The 16,644-nt window shown below is 35.2% G+C and overlaps 1 protein-coding gene across 1 annotated transcript in view; it reads right to left on the reverse strand.

The window, feature by feature from the left end:
• The window catches only part of LOC121375484, a 28,674-nt gene extending 12,079 nt beyond the window's left edge, over positions 1-16,595 (reverse strand). Inside the window, exons 1-17 of the mRNA XM_041502959.1 lie at positions 16,392-16,595; positions 14,965-15,172; positions 14,467-14,497; positions 11,837-11,953; positions 10,186-10,303; positions 9,618-9,683; positions 8,886-8,951; positions 7,459-7,640; positions 6,731-6,807; positions 6,421-6,494; positions 5,140-5,297; positions 4,142-4,346; positions 3,944-4,005; positions 2,943-3,002; positions 2,422-2,533; positions 1,279-1,326; positions 178-285 (exon numbers count right to left, since the gene is read on the reverse strand). Of these exons, the coding sequence (XP_041358893.1) occupies positions 178-285; positions 1,279-1,326; positions 2,422-2,533; positions 2,943-3,002; positions 3,944-4,005; positions 4,142-4,346; positions 5,140-5,297; positions 6,421-6,494; positions 6,731-6,807; positions 7,459-7,640; positions 8,886-8,951; positions 9,618-9,683; positions 10,186-10,303; positions 11,837-11,953; positions 14,467-14,497; positions 14,965-15,139 (1,659 nt within the window). The 5' untranslated portion in view covers positions 15,140-15,172; positions 16,392-16,595. The remainder of the gene's footprint in view (positions 1-177; positions 286-1,278; positions 1,327-2,421; positions 2,534-2,942; positions 3,003-3,943; positions 4,006-4,141; positions 4,347-5,139; positions 5,298-6,420; positions 6,495-6,730; positions 6,808-7,458; positions 7,641-8,885; positions 8,952-9,617; positions 9,684-10,185; positions 10,304-11,836; positions 11,954-14,466; positions 14,498-14,964; positions 15,173-16,391) is intronic.
• Positions 16,596-16,644: the final 49 nt, after the last annotated feature.

Here is a 16,644-nt window from a genome sequence, read left to right on the forward strand (position 1 = left end):
GAACATCATGTTTTTGTTTTTTTAGACGAAATGGAAAAGTGCATTTAAGCGTAGCTTTCACATCCCTGAAAACCAGACATTTTTTACAGTCCTTTTTTAAATATCAATACAATACAGAGCCTCTCTAAAGCCGGTTTAGAGGGGTCTCACTGCAGTCAGATGGAACAGCATAAATACCTGATAGTCAGAAGGCAGAGGACCTTTTTCAGTTTGTGGAGGAACTTTCAAACTCATCTCACCAGACTTGTAAGATATGTGACCAAGCCATTTCCTGTCTTTAAACACCTGAAAAATAAATAACAAAAATAAAAATAAAAACAATAACAATAATAATCATTACATAAACATTTTTAAACTTTAACTCACATAATTATGTAACATGAAGAAAGAGATTCAGTGTGTAGTGTGCTGGTTCCACTGTCTGGCTCATCAGTGATTCTATGGATGAACCATATGACCGACGCCATAAAATTGTAAATAAAATTTGTTGAGTGTGTCGTTAAAATAAAATATTTTCCTATGGATGATGACTAAGACATTACTACATTTAAAAACAGACTACAAAACCTGTTCATCTGAGTTAGATTCTGTAGAAGTATGTTTTGTATATTAATGAACTGAAAGTAAAGAATGGAAATTTCAGTGTGACCTAAGAACACTAAAGCAATTTTTGCAACATGAGTTACTCTGCAATCGGCAGCAAGTAGAATAGCACAGATCATGACTAGTCAAAAACGCGTATCGAAACCGGATAATATATCAAGTGGATGTACCGTAATGATGGAGCTTTATATTGTGAATCATCACAACCTCTATTGTTAACTCCATCCAAGACAATATTCTAACATCTATAACTAGAACAAGAGAAAGTCTGGCAGCTTAGTACTCATGCTTAAAATTATATTTCAAACCAGTTATTAAATCAGTTCAAACAGTGACTAAACAAACATGCTACAACTATTCTGAGTATCCTTAAGTAATACATCTGAAACTGTTGCTTTCACTTTCTCTAAAATAGTACAGATAGTTTCATTAATGCATGGCTAGTCTAACCAATGCTATGTGCGCATACACTGTATGTCCCCACACAACTTACTTTCGACTGCACTCCACATAGGACTCCTGTTAGATTGGTGAGTTACTTCCCTTTCCACTATTTTGTTTAATTCAGTGAGTTACTTCCCGTAACATTTTTTTTTTTTTGCACAAATGAAAAAAGTTTTGAAGTAGGCCTAGTACAGCAAAATTGTTAATAATGAATAAAATAGTTTATCATACCTGGAAGTTCTTCTGCCGCCACTCTCCAGTTTCTGGGTTAAATGTGTACTGTAAATAAAAATAATTAGGATAAAATATTTCAAAATCTTACATGTAGGTATAGTTAACTCAGGGCTTCTAGATTATGGTAGCCCAACTCCCATGGCTTGTGATATTTAATGTTGGGCTAGAGAATAACTACTATTGCCATGCCCGATGGCTATTGAAATTTGTTCTTGTCAAATGTTGCAGTTAAGTCTATTTTGTAAATATGAATATCCTGATTCCACTCCAACCCCCAATGTTAGTGTTTGTAGGCTCTATCTCCCGCTTTGGGTGACATATCAGATTATTACTATCATTAAGGAAAATTGTATTAACTTAAAGTAAAGTAGGGCTAGTGAATTTTTAATTGTGGCTAGTAAATGTTTTAAATCACTGATCCCATGGCTAGTGGATTTAAGAAAAGTTCTAGAAACCCTGGTAAATGGGCATGTTTCCAGGATTTTTACCTAGTAGAAAACGGATTGATACATTTGTGTAACTGGTAAGTAAAATAATGTAGGCTTACTATTCTGTACTACATTGGTATTCCAAATATATGTATATGTTAAACAAATTGATTTTTTTAAGTGTCCAGGATCAGTCTACCAAATTTTAATTTTAAAACATATGGGCGACCATGTAACCAATGTACCATTCTCACGAACACAAATAAGTGTGTATGCATGTGTATGAATGTATAAATATGTGAGCGTTCTGTATTATCCATACAGTTCAACATAGCCAAGTTAATGATAATCATACAAAGCACACATGTAATAACATAATTTTGGGAAGCAATTTCATAACATGATGTTGCTTCTGCAGTCTTTGCTCAGACTGTGCATTTGAAATATGAAGTCATTTCGTCATTCCTCTTCTAGTTGTGGCTGAAACATTTTGAGTTGGGTCTTGTTACTTACAAAGAAAACAACAATAATAATATGAATAATAAAGAAATGATTACACTCACATGTGAGTCGTACTGATTTTACAAAACTCTTGTCAGGATTCCTGTATTACCCTCGCTCTCACTCGGGCAATACAAAAATCCTAACACTCGTTTCGTAAAATCAGTATGACACACAACCTCGTATAATAATCTCTATGTACTAACTTTACCTGTGGTAAGAGGCTGTGCGCGTGCTGCGCTACTAACTGAACAGCTTCCAGTACAAACTGCAGACAGTCGTCATCTATGAAGTATGGTAGACTGAGTCGAGTAAATCCAGGCCTGAAACATCACAGATAATAAGAAGACTTGATAACTATATTGAGCATGTTGAACAAAGACTCATTTCATTTCTGAAACAGATCAAACTTGTACATTGTCAGCACTCGACGGAAGGTGAGTGAACACTCATGCTTCCCCGCCCCCCCCCCCCCCCCACCCACACTCATCTGGAAAATGTTAAGTTAACAGCAGATTAATCAACTAGCAATAAAAATTTTAATAAATTGTATTTGAAATTTCATTTGACTGTTCACCTATCACCATTTCAGACGAATAATCTTCATCTTGCTTTGATTTAGCTCATGGCAAATGTAGAGTGAAACAACTGAAACAAAAACAATGACACAAGACCCTGTATTATACAGATCAACAGACATAGGCACAGTAACACGCATAACACAAAGCTTACCGTAATATTTCCTTGTGGGAGCATTCTCGGTATCTTCGTAAATGGATTCTGTCCAAGCGCCTGGAGAGAAAAACTGAATAAGTAACAAGGTATCACTTACTACTAGTCCTTTACTATCAAACTTAAAACCCAGTTACTAAACATATGATATCAAATTAAAGTTAGTTTTGTTTAACAACACCACTAGAGCACATTGATTTATTTATCATCAGCTATTGGATGTCATACATTTGGTAATTTTGACATATAGTCTTAGAGAGAGAGGAAACCCACTAAATTTTTCCATTAGTAGAAAACCTGCTGTCGCCACTACATAGGCTACTCTTTCCGATTAGCAGCAAGGGATCTTTTATTTGCGCTTCCAACAACCATGGCCTTTGTTGAACCAGTTATTGATCACTGGTCGGTGCAAGTGGTTTACACCTACCCATTGAGCCTTGCAGAGCACTCACTTAGGGTTTGGAGTCGGTATCTGGATTAAAAATGCCAAACCTCGACTGGGATCCGAACCCAGTACCTACCAGCCTGTAGACCGATGGCCTAACCACGATGCCACCGAGGCTGGTTTATATGCACCATCGCACAGACAGGATGGCACATACCACGGCCTTTCCTATACCAGTCGTTGTGCAACGGCTGGAACAAGAAATAACGCAACAGGCCCCCCGATGAGGATCGATCCCAAACTGACCGTGCATTGAGTGAACACTTTACCACTGGGCTACATCCACAACTACTTACCGTCAAATTAACTACACATGCTCCCCATCTTCTTAGCAAAGTAGCACGTACACATGATCAGTCCTACCTACTCATTCCTTAGGTAGCATCTCACTACCAGTCTCACCATTTCACTACATCTCACCATCCTATTACCAGTGTCACATTCACATTACTAGTCTCACTATCTCCCTATCTGTCACACATTATCACTTCCAGTCACATATTACCACTACCGGTCATATTTACTGATCACCAGAAGTAACTTACAGTCTACTCACCAGTCTTCTAACAGCAAATTTTCCAGTGCCTTTGCCTTCAGCTCACCCAAACCCAGGAGATCCTGAAACACATCAAGCAGAGTAGACTCTATAATCAGATGGACAGGTGTAGGGATGAAATACAGGCAACTTTACATACTCTTTGAGTTGCCTGGAAATGTCATTATATGAATGTTTTATGGACTAACAAACAATTACCTGAGCATATGGTCCAGCACAGGCACATCCTCCGCGAGCCTGGATTCCAAAGACGTCATTCAGAACGGCGCTCACGAAGTTGTAGTGTAGGAATCGACCGGTTTCTGGGTGGTAGATGAGGAAGGAGAACACAGGAAGTCTTGGCACATTTAGGTTACCCAGAATAACTAGATTCTCACAGTCCTGCCAGTATGTCTTAGCTTTACTGAAATAAAATACAGATTACAGTATACAAAACATATAGAAAACAGCACACAGAATTACAAGATTCTTACAGTTCTGCCAGTACATATTGGCTTTACTGAAATACAATACAGATTACAGTATACAAAGCTATCAATCCCATAAAACATTTTGTTGTCCTACTGGTATTTCTACTTCTGATGTGCACTAAATTGCAAAATGAATCAGCAAATGCAATCCATGTAGTATACAGCATGTTCATTTGCACAACATGAGCAAGATGTTTTGCAGTATTCTGAAGCTTAAAGAGAACTCATATCCTTATGATGGAGCCTGACTTACTTAAAAGAGAAACTCCATGATAGTGTCACTTGAAGAGAAACTCTTCTCTCTCCATGATGGTGTCACTTACTTGAAGATAAACTCTTCTTTCTCCATGATGGTGTCACTTATTTGAAGAGAAACTCTTCTCTCTCCATGATGGTGTCACTTTCTTGAAGAGAAACTCTTCTTTCTCCATGATGGTGTCACTTACTTGAAGAGAAACTCTTCTATCTCCATGATGGTGTCACTTACTTGAAGAGAAACTCTTCTCTCTCCATGATGGTGTCACTTACTTGAAGAGAAACTCTTCTCTCTCCATGATGGTGTCACTTACTTGAAGAGAAACTCTTATTTCTCCATGATGGTGTCACTTACTTGAAGAGAAATTCTTCTCTCTCCATGATGGTGTTACTTTCTTGAAGAGAAACTCTCCATGATGGTGTCACTTACTTGAAGAGAAATTCTTCTCTCTCCATGATAGTGTCACTTACTTGAAGAGAAACTCTTCTCTCTCCAAGATGGTGTCTGTAGTGATAGCCTCCTTCAGCTGGAATACAAGACCTGCTCGCACTGACTCCACAATGGCAGGCGTTCCTCCCTCCTCGCGCAGCTCCGGCTCCTGGAGGTACCGATGACTGTCTCGTCGAACCTACAACAGTTGTCTGTCATAAGAAATCACCCACAGACTACATGTTTACACTACACAAAACTATAATATGCAGTTTGCAAACACCGTAATATGCAGTTTGCGAGCCCTCTAATACTATCTGCTCTCTAGTATGTAGTTTGTAAACACTATAATACTTGTAAGACCTCTAATACAATTGGTATGCCCTGTAATAAAGTTTGTAAAACCTGTAACACTTGGCTTGTAAGCCCTCTAATACAATTGGTATGCCCTGTAATAGACAGTTTGTAAAACCTGTAACACTTGGCTTGTAAGCCCTCTAATACAATTGGTATGCCCTGTAATAGACAGTTTGTAAAACCTGTAACACTTGGCTTGTAAGCCCTCTAATACAATGGGTATGCACTTGGCTTGTAAGCCCTCTAATACAATTGGTATGCCCTGTAATAGGCAGTTTGTAAAACCTGTAACACTTGGCTTGTAAGCCCTCTAATACAATGGGTATGCCCTGTAATAGGCAGTTTGTAAAACCTGTAACACTTGGCTTGTAAGCCCTCTAATACAATTGGTATGCCCTGTAATAGACAGTTTGTAAAACCTGTAACACTTGGCTTGTAAGCCCTCTAATACAATTGGTATGCCCTGTAATAGGCAGTTTGTAAAACCTGTAACACTTGGCTTGTAAGCCCTCTAATACAATGGGTATGCCCTGTAATAGGCAGTTTGTAAAACCTGTAACACTTGGCTTGTAAGCCCTCTAATACAATGGGTATGCCCTGTAATAGACAGTTTGTAAAACCTGTAACACTTGGCTTGTAAGCCCTCTAATACAATTGGTATGCCCTGTAATAGACAGTTTGTAAAACCTGTAACACTTGGCTTGTAAGCCCTCTAATACAATTGATATGCCCTGTAATAGACAGTTTGTAAAACCTGTAATACTTGGCTTGTAAGCCCTCTAATACAATCGGTATGCCCTGTAATAGACAGTTTGTAAAACCTGTAACACTTGGCTTGTAAGCCCTCAAAAACACAAGTTGTAAAGCCTGCAATACATAGCAATATAACAGATTTCATGGCTGCTAAAGTAAACTGAATACAGTAACTTACAAAATGAAACCTGCAAATCCTGAACTATACTTACAAAGAAAACAGTTCCTCCACCTCCTCCTTCAGGCACATTATTACGAAACAGGCATTTCTTGGCTATTAAAACACCTGAATAAAAAAAAACGTAATATGATGCATATGTGTACTGTACTGAATGTATTCTGTTGAAAACAATGCTGATATTTTTTTTTTTTAATACTATATATTGTTAATTCTAAGTTAACACTATTATAAAATTGAAATAGCTTGCTATCTGTAAACTATTTTAAACTGCTAAATATGAAAACACACACAAACAGAAGACAGAAGGATAACAACCATATGGAAACGCATAAAACAATCACCTGGTGTTGACACTCCGCCTATGAACTTGTGTGGTGACAGGAACACAGCATCTTTGTATACAAACTTTTCATTTTCTCTGAAACACAAAATTCCACTATTTAAATATCTGTGTTGTGTTTACAAACTCTGGGTATCAATAGAGTCAATACACACATACAGGTGATTTTCCTTTTCAGTTAATTAAACAAGATTTATCTGGTTATTGCAAATGAAATTTTCATTCAACCCATACCAAACTACTCCACTTGGAATTTATTGAAATAGCAAGTCACATGATTTGCCCACACTAATTCTCAGTCCATTAGTAAAGATACTTAATACCTTGTTTAATCTTATAGTTAACCTCAGTCTACAGTCTCTAAGTGATTAATTGTAATATTTGAACAAGTATACATCAACTGAGAAAAAATGTTTTATATCAAAGGCACAGGTAAGACATCAATAAAGGTAAAATCATGATACTCATTGACCAACACAAAAAGACAAAAATCTCAATTCAAGCAATTTGAAACAGTGATGCAATATTCAAACTTATGAATTTGTTACCTACGGCAATTTTTATCCAGTGGCAAAAAGCAGCCATTTGTAAAGACACTCATCTAAGGCAATTCCTAATGCAACTATGGCAATTGTTGTTGGTGCCAACATTAAATCGATCCCTGGTAATACATTCACTATATCACAGTGGTGCTCATCTGTGTTATTATTTCACAATTAGCCAACTTACCCAAGAACCACTGGATTCATGTCTATTTTCACATATGGTGCTGCAGTGGCATAGTCCCAGAATGCAAGAGCTCCGTATCTATGGAGACAGGCTGTGATGGCATCAACGTCAACCAGGATACCGGTGATGTTGGAGGCAGCGCTGAAAGAGCCAATCATTTGTCTCTGTTTTTCTTTCCATTTCTGTAATTAAACATGTGTCTCTATAAATGTTACATAATGTTGTAATTTGTACATCTTTTAATAATTAGAGTACAGCTAAAAATGTTACGCCAATTGGAGTTTGTCATTTAATCATATAAACTACTTGTATATCCTGAAAAAAGTATTGCAGACAATTTATTTTATTAGTAGCATGCTGCACATGTGGTCTTGAACCAATATCCATACAATGTACAGAGCAGAATGATGTATAAAACATACAGTTTGTACATAATTAACCTTCATACTACTGGATTAATTTTTGACAAAAACCATGTTGAGTGGGTACAAGTTTATAACTTTTACTCACATATATTCACTTCCAATTTTTTATAAATATATGAAATAAAGTTCATATTTGAATCGGTAAGTATTATTTTTGTGGGTTTTTCTAATTTATATGATATTTTAGATCAGTTAATGTTGATTAAAATTAGCCCCAAAATTCTTTCAGGATTTGTGGCCATATGTCCAGTATTTATATCCATTATTCCCAATAACTGTGGGTTTTTTAAATATAAAAATGAACTACAATTCATATCCCAATATTTGGTGATTTTCGTTGTTGGTAAAACTATCAAATTTATTAGCAAATTTGATGTCACAATCAGCTATCGATTCCTCAAAATGACCACGACGTGCTGCCATTGTTGTCAAGTAAAAAATGAAAAACTAAAGCTGCCATACTATCAAGTAATTGTTTCCTGTGTTGTATTATTTACATCCGGTGAGTGTCGTGTGCCAAATGGCGGGAAATATGAATTGGAGAATGCACTGTATACAGTGTACAGTACACATGTATGTCGACTGGCGTGATGTCGGGCAGGATATCTCGCCTGCAGTTATCAGAAGGTTATAACAATGAATGATTAACACAAACACAGACATCGCTGTTTAAGGGGAGTTATCACTCTGGTTCCCAATCACTACCCTGAGACTAATTTTTGCATGTAAATATTTTAAAAAGTACTACAATAAGGATAAAATGGCAAAACTCAATATGGTAATATCTTAGTAGAGGAGCAATTAATCAAGTCCCTGAAATGTATTCATGGCAAGGTTCAATTAACATGCAGCTTGAGGTTTTGGCTGTGCTCTAAGACAGATAAAGTTAACAGTGCATAAAGGCACTGTCATATGAGACAAATGTAAGGCAGAAATACAAAAACAAAAAATTATAAAAATTTATTTTTAAAAAATGAACTTTCTAATGATAAAAAAAATAACCTGAAGCTGAGTTTCCAAGTGGCCAATATCTACTAAACCATTCCGTAGCTGTTTTATTCTTATAACCTGAAAAAAGAAGAAGATTACAACGTTACTATTATACAAATCAAATTCTTAATAATACCATGGTGAGTACTATTAGATGCTACCATACAGAGAATAGTTTGTCTCAGTGTGTATCATGATGGCAGAATTTGTTTAGCGTAGAGTCAGGTAATAATGAATATCTTGGTAATGAATATCTTGGTATTTGGAGAATCGAACCCTATTACCGATAGTTCTATTATATACATGTAGATCTTCAATATATATCAACAGTAAAAATGACATGAACCTTTAATGGGGTAATAAACATGATTTACCTTCAAATATGGATCTAGACATCTATTCAGTAATTATTTTAACTTGAATATATTTACCTATGATCCTCAAATGCTTGAATGAATGTTTAACAACACCCCAGCAAAAATACATATCGGCTATTGGATGTCCAAGTATAGAAGATCCTCAAATGCAGTATTAAAAATCCACTTTTGTTTTCAGTCTCACATATTACATTACACAAAGCCTAATGCTCATGTTCTTTTGGTGAATTTACTTGACTACAGTACCTGGTGATCAGGAATAATAGTTGTAATCCAGAATGTTCGATTACTGAATGGATGATCTGTACTTGAATTTCAAGAAAAATCATATAAACAGATGAGTCAAGGTTTAATGATAAAAACACACCTCAGTAGTGATCTCCTTCCAGGGCAGAAGGTTTGAGTGGTGTTCATAAGGCCCAACAAACACAACCTGTAATAACAAAAGCATGGCAAAATACTTCATCATAAAAACACATTAGAAGATATGTAAATATCTGATGAGTTGTTACCATGAAACATAACAAATAGTTTTGCTATTACTTGGTGAAGAGTTAGGATGTAGCTCAGTGTCAGAGTGCACGCCTAAGGTGAGATGTGTCAGAATGTCGAAGGAGTGATCGCCTCAATGGACTCATATTTGATTGTGACTCAATGTACTCTTTATTGTTACTGTAAGATATAACAAATAGCTTTGTTGTTACTCACCATATGATTTGATCAATAAATGTGTTGTTATTATGCGATATAATAGGACGTATATTATAGTTTTGTTGTTACTCCTTGTCAAATGTCATATCAATGAGTGGTTTGTTAAAACAAACATCATTGTCACATAATAGTTTTGAAATTACTCACTATGTGAACACACAATGTAATATTGATTTTTGTTTTTACAAACTAGGTGATGTTACATGTGTTTTGTTTCTACTTACAGGTGGACTGTTCAGGTTGAGCCCGTGGATGAGTTTATGGATGGCACCAGTTGTTCCACTGCCCACAAATATCACCGAGTCGTGTTCGCTGGCATTCACAGCGTTCCGAATTATGTCCCTGTCACACAAGAAGATCATTTCAAAATTCAGCTACAGCAAACTGTAATTTACATTCTTCTGTCTTAACACTGCTAGTTAAGTGCACTAATCTTGTCTGTTGTGAAGTGTATATATACTAACCTTACTTCAATGTGATACGGTGCTGTTTATAATGAAGTAGGTATGCTATTACTAACTCTGAAATGTGTGTGTACAATATTGTCAACAGTAAAGTATGTGTATATACTAACTTCACCTCTTGGTAGTAGTGTTTTAGTGGTGTCACGCCTGTTGTCAGTAGTGATGTGCATATACTAACCGTATGTCACAGTGGTACAGTATTGTCTGTAGCGAGATCACAACTGTTGTCTGCAGTGAAGTAGTCTATATAAACTAATCTCACCTCATGGTGCTAGTGTTATCTGTAGTTTAAGTCATCTTGTGACTCTAGTGTTGTCTGTAGTTTAAGTCATCTTGTGACTCTAGTGTTGTCTGTAGTTTAAGTCATCTTGTGACTCTAGTGTTGTCTGTAGTTTAAGTCATCTTGACTCTAATGTTGTCTGTAGTGTAAGTCATCTTGTGACTCTACAGTGTTGTCTGTAGTTTAAGTCATCTTGTGACTACAGTGTTGTCTGTAGTTTAAGTCATCTTGTGACTATACAGTGTTGTCTGTAGTTTAAGTCATCTTGTGACTATACAGTGTTGTCTGTAGTTTAAGTCATCTTGTGACTCTACAGTGTTGTCTGTAGTTTAAGTCATCTTGTGACTCTACCGTGTTGTCTGTAGTTTAAGTCATCTTGTGACTCTACAGTGTTGTCTGTAGTTTAAGTCATCTTGTGACTCTACAGTGTTGTCTGTAGTTTAAGTCATCTTGTGACTCTACAGTGTTGTCTGTATCAGGGCTTCTAGAATTGTTATACAAATTCACTAGCCATGGGATCAGTGATTTATAAAATTTACTAGCCATGATAAAAAATTCATTAGCCCTACTTTAATTAAATACCATTTAACTAATAGGAATAATCGGATATGTCACCTACAGAGGGAGAAAGAGCTTAAAAACCCTTGGGGGAGGCAGGATATTCATATTTACAAAATAGATTTAAATGCAGAATTTGACAACTTTTTTTCACTAGCCATCGGGCATGGAAATAGTAGTTATTTACTAGTCCAACATTGAATATCAATAGCCATGGGAGTGGGGCTACCATAATCTAGAAGCCCTGTCTGTATATCAATTTCCCCTCAAAATAGTAGTGATGTCTGTAGTGGAGTGTATATTATCATCACCTATGGTTGTGGTGTTGTCTGTAGTAAAGCATATATTCTAACCGTGCCTCATGACATTGCAGAGTTGTCTGTATATTAATCTCACCTCAAAGAGGTACAGTGTTGTCTGAAGTGTATATTAATGTTGCTTCATGGTGGTACAGTGTTGTCTGTAATAGTGTTTGTATTAATCTAGCATCATGATGTGATTGTTGTTTGTAATGACATTTATAATAACCTCGCCTCATGGTTGTGGTGTCATATAACTGTGGTGTATACTAACCTGGCCTCATGACGGAACAGTGTTGTCTGTAGCGAGGTAACGCCCGTTGTTGTGTGAGTGTTGCCATATTCTGGGAGTACTTCATCTTGGATGTAGTCTTCTATGAACCGCAAAGCTCTGAAAAGGCCAAAACATACAAGTAAAACAACAACTAATAATTTGTTTAAAGTTACTACATATTGAATTCAGTTACTACTTTTTAATCTAATGATAATAGAAGAAATACTGACAGTCAACATTTGTTAAGTGAGCTAATGCTATTGTGTAATAAAACATAACTGCATGTAGGTATAAATAAATGTAATACTGATATCAAGATAATTATTTAATTCACTAATGACAAATTTGCATTAGACTAATTTAAAACACACAATTTTTTTTTTTAAGTAAAAGCTCTTTCGAAAATTCACTACATTTATGATTATAGTAATTTCAGGGCTCACCCTGGATAAAAAATACCTGTAGCCAAAATATTAGCCAAATGGAATTTTTATTAGCCATATTGAAAATGCTTTAACCAAAATTGTTTTACTGTATAGAGTATTTATATATGAATATGAAAATGCATCTTTTTCAGCTAAGTGTGTACAAATTGGAAAAAATCTGAATAACAAAACCGTATTACCTGATCAAAAACAAAGACAGCAATGGGGGTAGGGACAGTTAATATATTACTTTGATTTTTCAGCGGGGGTGGGGGGTGGGGGTGAAGCATTATGGGTTTTTTTTTAATATAGAGCTTATTATTTCTTGAAATAGCTATCTTTATGTTACTTTGAATTGCTTTTTTTTTTTGGACTTTTTTTTTTAGTAACCCATCAATTCCCCACCCCCAACAATTTCATAATTTACGCCATGTTGTTGCTGTTGATTTCAGCGTTGTGTTAAATGCTTGTGATTTCTGCTTGTAAAATACCTAGGCTAAGAATGCCAACTTCACAGTATATTCCATTTATATATATATTTTTTGTAAACCTTAATAAAATTAAAATTTACGGTCTTTTTTAAAATCCACCTCACAGTCTTACAAATCTATATCAAACAAATATGATTATTGCAAACTAATTTTATTCAGTTTACCTGTAACTGCAATTTGTATAAATAACGCATGTTCATTTCCCGCGATCACGATATGCATGCGTGCTCTCGACCATGGGTACGAAATTAACAAAGACAAAAAAAATAACCGAAACTCAACCAAGAGGTGAAGTTAGTATATACACATACTTTACTGTTGACAATATTGTACACACACATTTCAGAGTTAGTTAACTATTGTTTTTCTATAAATTTACATCAAGATTTACTCCTGTGTAATCGTATTGTTTAATGTCCGCAACGATGTCTCTTGACACATGGGTGTCAGCTGACTCTGAAGCGTGCCGAGAGCTGTGCTCATTTCAGCCAACGAATGTTCTTCCGAACGTTCGCGAACAATTTGATTGGTGTCCGTCATGTCCATTTGGTTTAACATGAATCGCACAAACCAGTCTAGCGAACGTTTTGTTTTTCGCTCGGTCTGGCTAAACTCAGCCTTTTGGATAGCACACATGTCTTTTGGCCCTAAACTGGCATGTATATTCAAACTGACATGCACTGTCGGTCTGTTTTTACTACTTTGGTTCAAAGACTTTACAAAGTTAAAATAACAAGTTACAGACTTTGATTTCATACATGTTGAATGCATGCCGTTAAAATTAATAACCGTGATTATTAAAATAAGCAAACTTCTTTAGGCCTACGCTGTATTCTGGATGATATTGTTTCTCGTTACTGGTTGCGAGATCGCTATTACGCCAATTGAATATTTGGTATTATTATTATGTTTGAGGTGTCGGATAGATTATGTAACAGTTTGTTTACATCAGAAGATAGAAAATGGCTTAGCCAAAATTTTAGCCACTTGCAAATTTTATTAGCCATTTTGTGTAAAAATTAGCCAATGGCTAATTTGGCTACAGACAGCGCAAGCCCTGAATTTGTTTTTGTTGCTTACAAATAGCTTTCCAGACGGTTCATCCTCTGGACGTTTCGTCCAACGTACAATTCGTCCACCCACCTCGGACAATTTCGTCCGCTCGATTACAACATTTAGACCAATAAATCTAAAATGTTATTTTTTAGCCATTAAAATGGTCAATTATTTCCTTTTTGTGGCAAACTACTAGTATATGAAACAAACTAATTTTTACTGGCACTGTCAACTTGTTATTGTCTGTCTGTGTCCATTATAGTACTTTATTGATATGCTGTTGTTCAAATTGCTCTTCAACTACACCTATAATTATGACATACTATTTAGAAAACAAAGCTAGTAACTAAACTAAAATCTCGTCATTTATGTCAAAAATACCATAACATGATGTCATTTGACATAACCAACCAATAAACAACGATATTATGTCCATTCCGCTACCAGGTTCCAGCTAAGTTCTAAATTTAACTATAAAAATTATAATGGACGAATTGTCCAAGAACAATTTTTGGTTGTGGACGAATTGTCTCGAGTTCAACAGAGGACGCATTTTTAGTGGACGAATCGTCTGTGGACGAAATGTCCAGAGGACGAATCATCTGCATACCTATAAATACAACAAAATGTATTAAAATGCAGAGAATAAAAGAGTTACCTGCCCGATGCTATATAATCTAGGTAGGTAACTGAAAATATAAAACAGAGATTAACAAAGTGGATCTACACATTAATAATAATTGTATACTCTGTTAAAAATTAGTTTGACATCGACATTTAAAATGTTTTGAAACTTTTAAATAAGTAAACATACTGTAAAATATGTTTGACACAACACTCATGCAGTTCTTATGTATGTACTAAAAATATGACATGAGCAATAAATCAGGATCCCTATAAATTTGTTAAAATTACTGTTTTATGTGCAACCACCGTTAAAACAATTAAACGAATTTGTGTGTTTTCACAATACCAGTACAACAGTTACTTAAGAATTCCATTCCTTCAACCAGTGAACATTTGCATAACTAACTGATTAATCATATGAATAAGTCAATAACATTTTAAAACATGTACTAAATAAATGTAACATAATATCTTTTATGCATACTAAGTTACTTACATGTATATATATTTAGAAAACATGTATATATACCTCTCCGCAGTCCAAATGGACCTCCAAATTGTTTATCACAGCCAATCACATTATCTCTTATATAATTCAAAAGTTTTTGTTTGTTGTCTTTGGAACATGATTCTATGACATCTTCTGTGATTGGTTTGTTAGCTTGAGGAAGCGAGTAGAAAACACGGTCAGCTGGCTTGGTCATTGTTTAGCTCACTGCTTTCAACCAGACAAGTTTCTATAAAACATAAAACATGCTATAAAATAATAAAAATTTAGCAACGAGGAACATGCAGGCTGGATATACTTGTTAAAAGTTAACATGACTAAATTTGCAGAAATATATAGTCAGTTGACAGTGCAACAGACCAAAATACATCAGTTACCAGTTCACCTGACAACACAACTAAATATATACAGTCAATTGACAGTCCATATGACAACTGATACAGGAAGAGTTAGGCCTACTTGACAGATTGACCAACAATGCCAAAATATAAACTGAATTAACTGACAGCTGTCCATCTCCTACAATATAGAAATTACAATAGTATATGTGTAGTAGGCTGCAAATTTAGCAGGATTCTGTGCTTCCATGAATCATAGATTTGAGGTCAAAAATGCACGATTATGAGACAGAGAATTTCTAGAATATCTGTATTAAATAATGGTGGAGTCTACCCCAAAAATCCCTAAATTCTATGCATGTATATTGTATATTCAGGAGGGTGTAAAGTTTTATCTTGATCAATTTATATTATTTATAAATGTTCCAAAAATGGATTATAGGCCTAATCGAAAACTGATTGGTTAGTCTCTACTACATAAATGTATAATGTGATGATCGATTATAAAAATCCATAATTTATTGTCATGGAAAATGTAATCCCCAATTGTTCCAGGATTTCTAGAATTCTGTTAAAATCCACTAGCCATGGGATCAGTGATTTAAAAAATTTACTAGCCACAATTAAAATTCAATAGCCCTACTTTACTTTAAGTTAATACAATTGTACTAAACAATAGTAATAATCAGATATGGAGATGGAGCTTAAAACACTAACATTGGGGGGTTGGGGTGGGGGCAGGCTATAATTTATATTTACAAAATAGACTTAACTACAACATTTGATTCTTTTTTTTCACTAGCTGTCGGGCATGGCAATATTAGTTATTTACTAGCCCAACATTGAATATTACTAGCCATGGGAGTGGAGCTACCATAATCTAGAATTTTGCCCTGATTGTTCACCAAGTAACAAGTTTAGATGATGGGATTGATGTAAATATCTTGGTACACACCCATATACAAACACATACACACTAAAACAATCATTAAATTAAATAAAAATAGTAGTTATTAAATGTAAAATTAGCGATTTTGCTGGGTTTATCCCGGTGACTACGATGCATAGTACTTTTATAATTGTATTTACAAACAATTTCCAACATATTACCACATGATTCATTGATTGTGTAACACTGTAATCGAAAGTTGATCGATTGTTGCAAACCAATTCTAAATGTTCATTAAAATCCGATATGTTTACAATAGTATTATAATAAACTGATCGCAAGCGTTCGCCCTCCTGAACCTCTTTTCTTTTGGATCGTGTATTGCAGTAACATTTTGCAGTAATCACTTAAATCCATGAAATGAAAAAAACAATACACACCACCAAAACAAGATTAATAGACTGTTATCTCTTC

Source organism: Gigantopelta aegis, chromosome 6, assembly GCF_016097555.1.
Source record: "Gigantopelta aegis isolate Gae_Host chromosome 6, Gae_host_genome, whole genome shotgun sequence".
Taxonomy (NCBI): domain Eukaryota; kingdom Metazoa; phylum Mollusca; class Gastropoda; order Neomphalida; family Peltospiridae; genus Gigantopelta; species Gigantopelta aegis.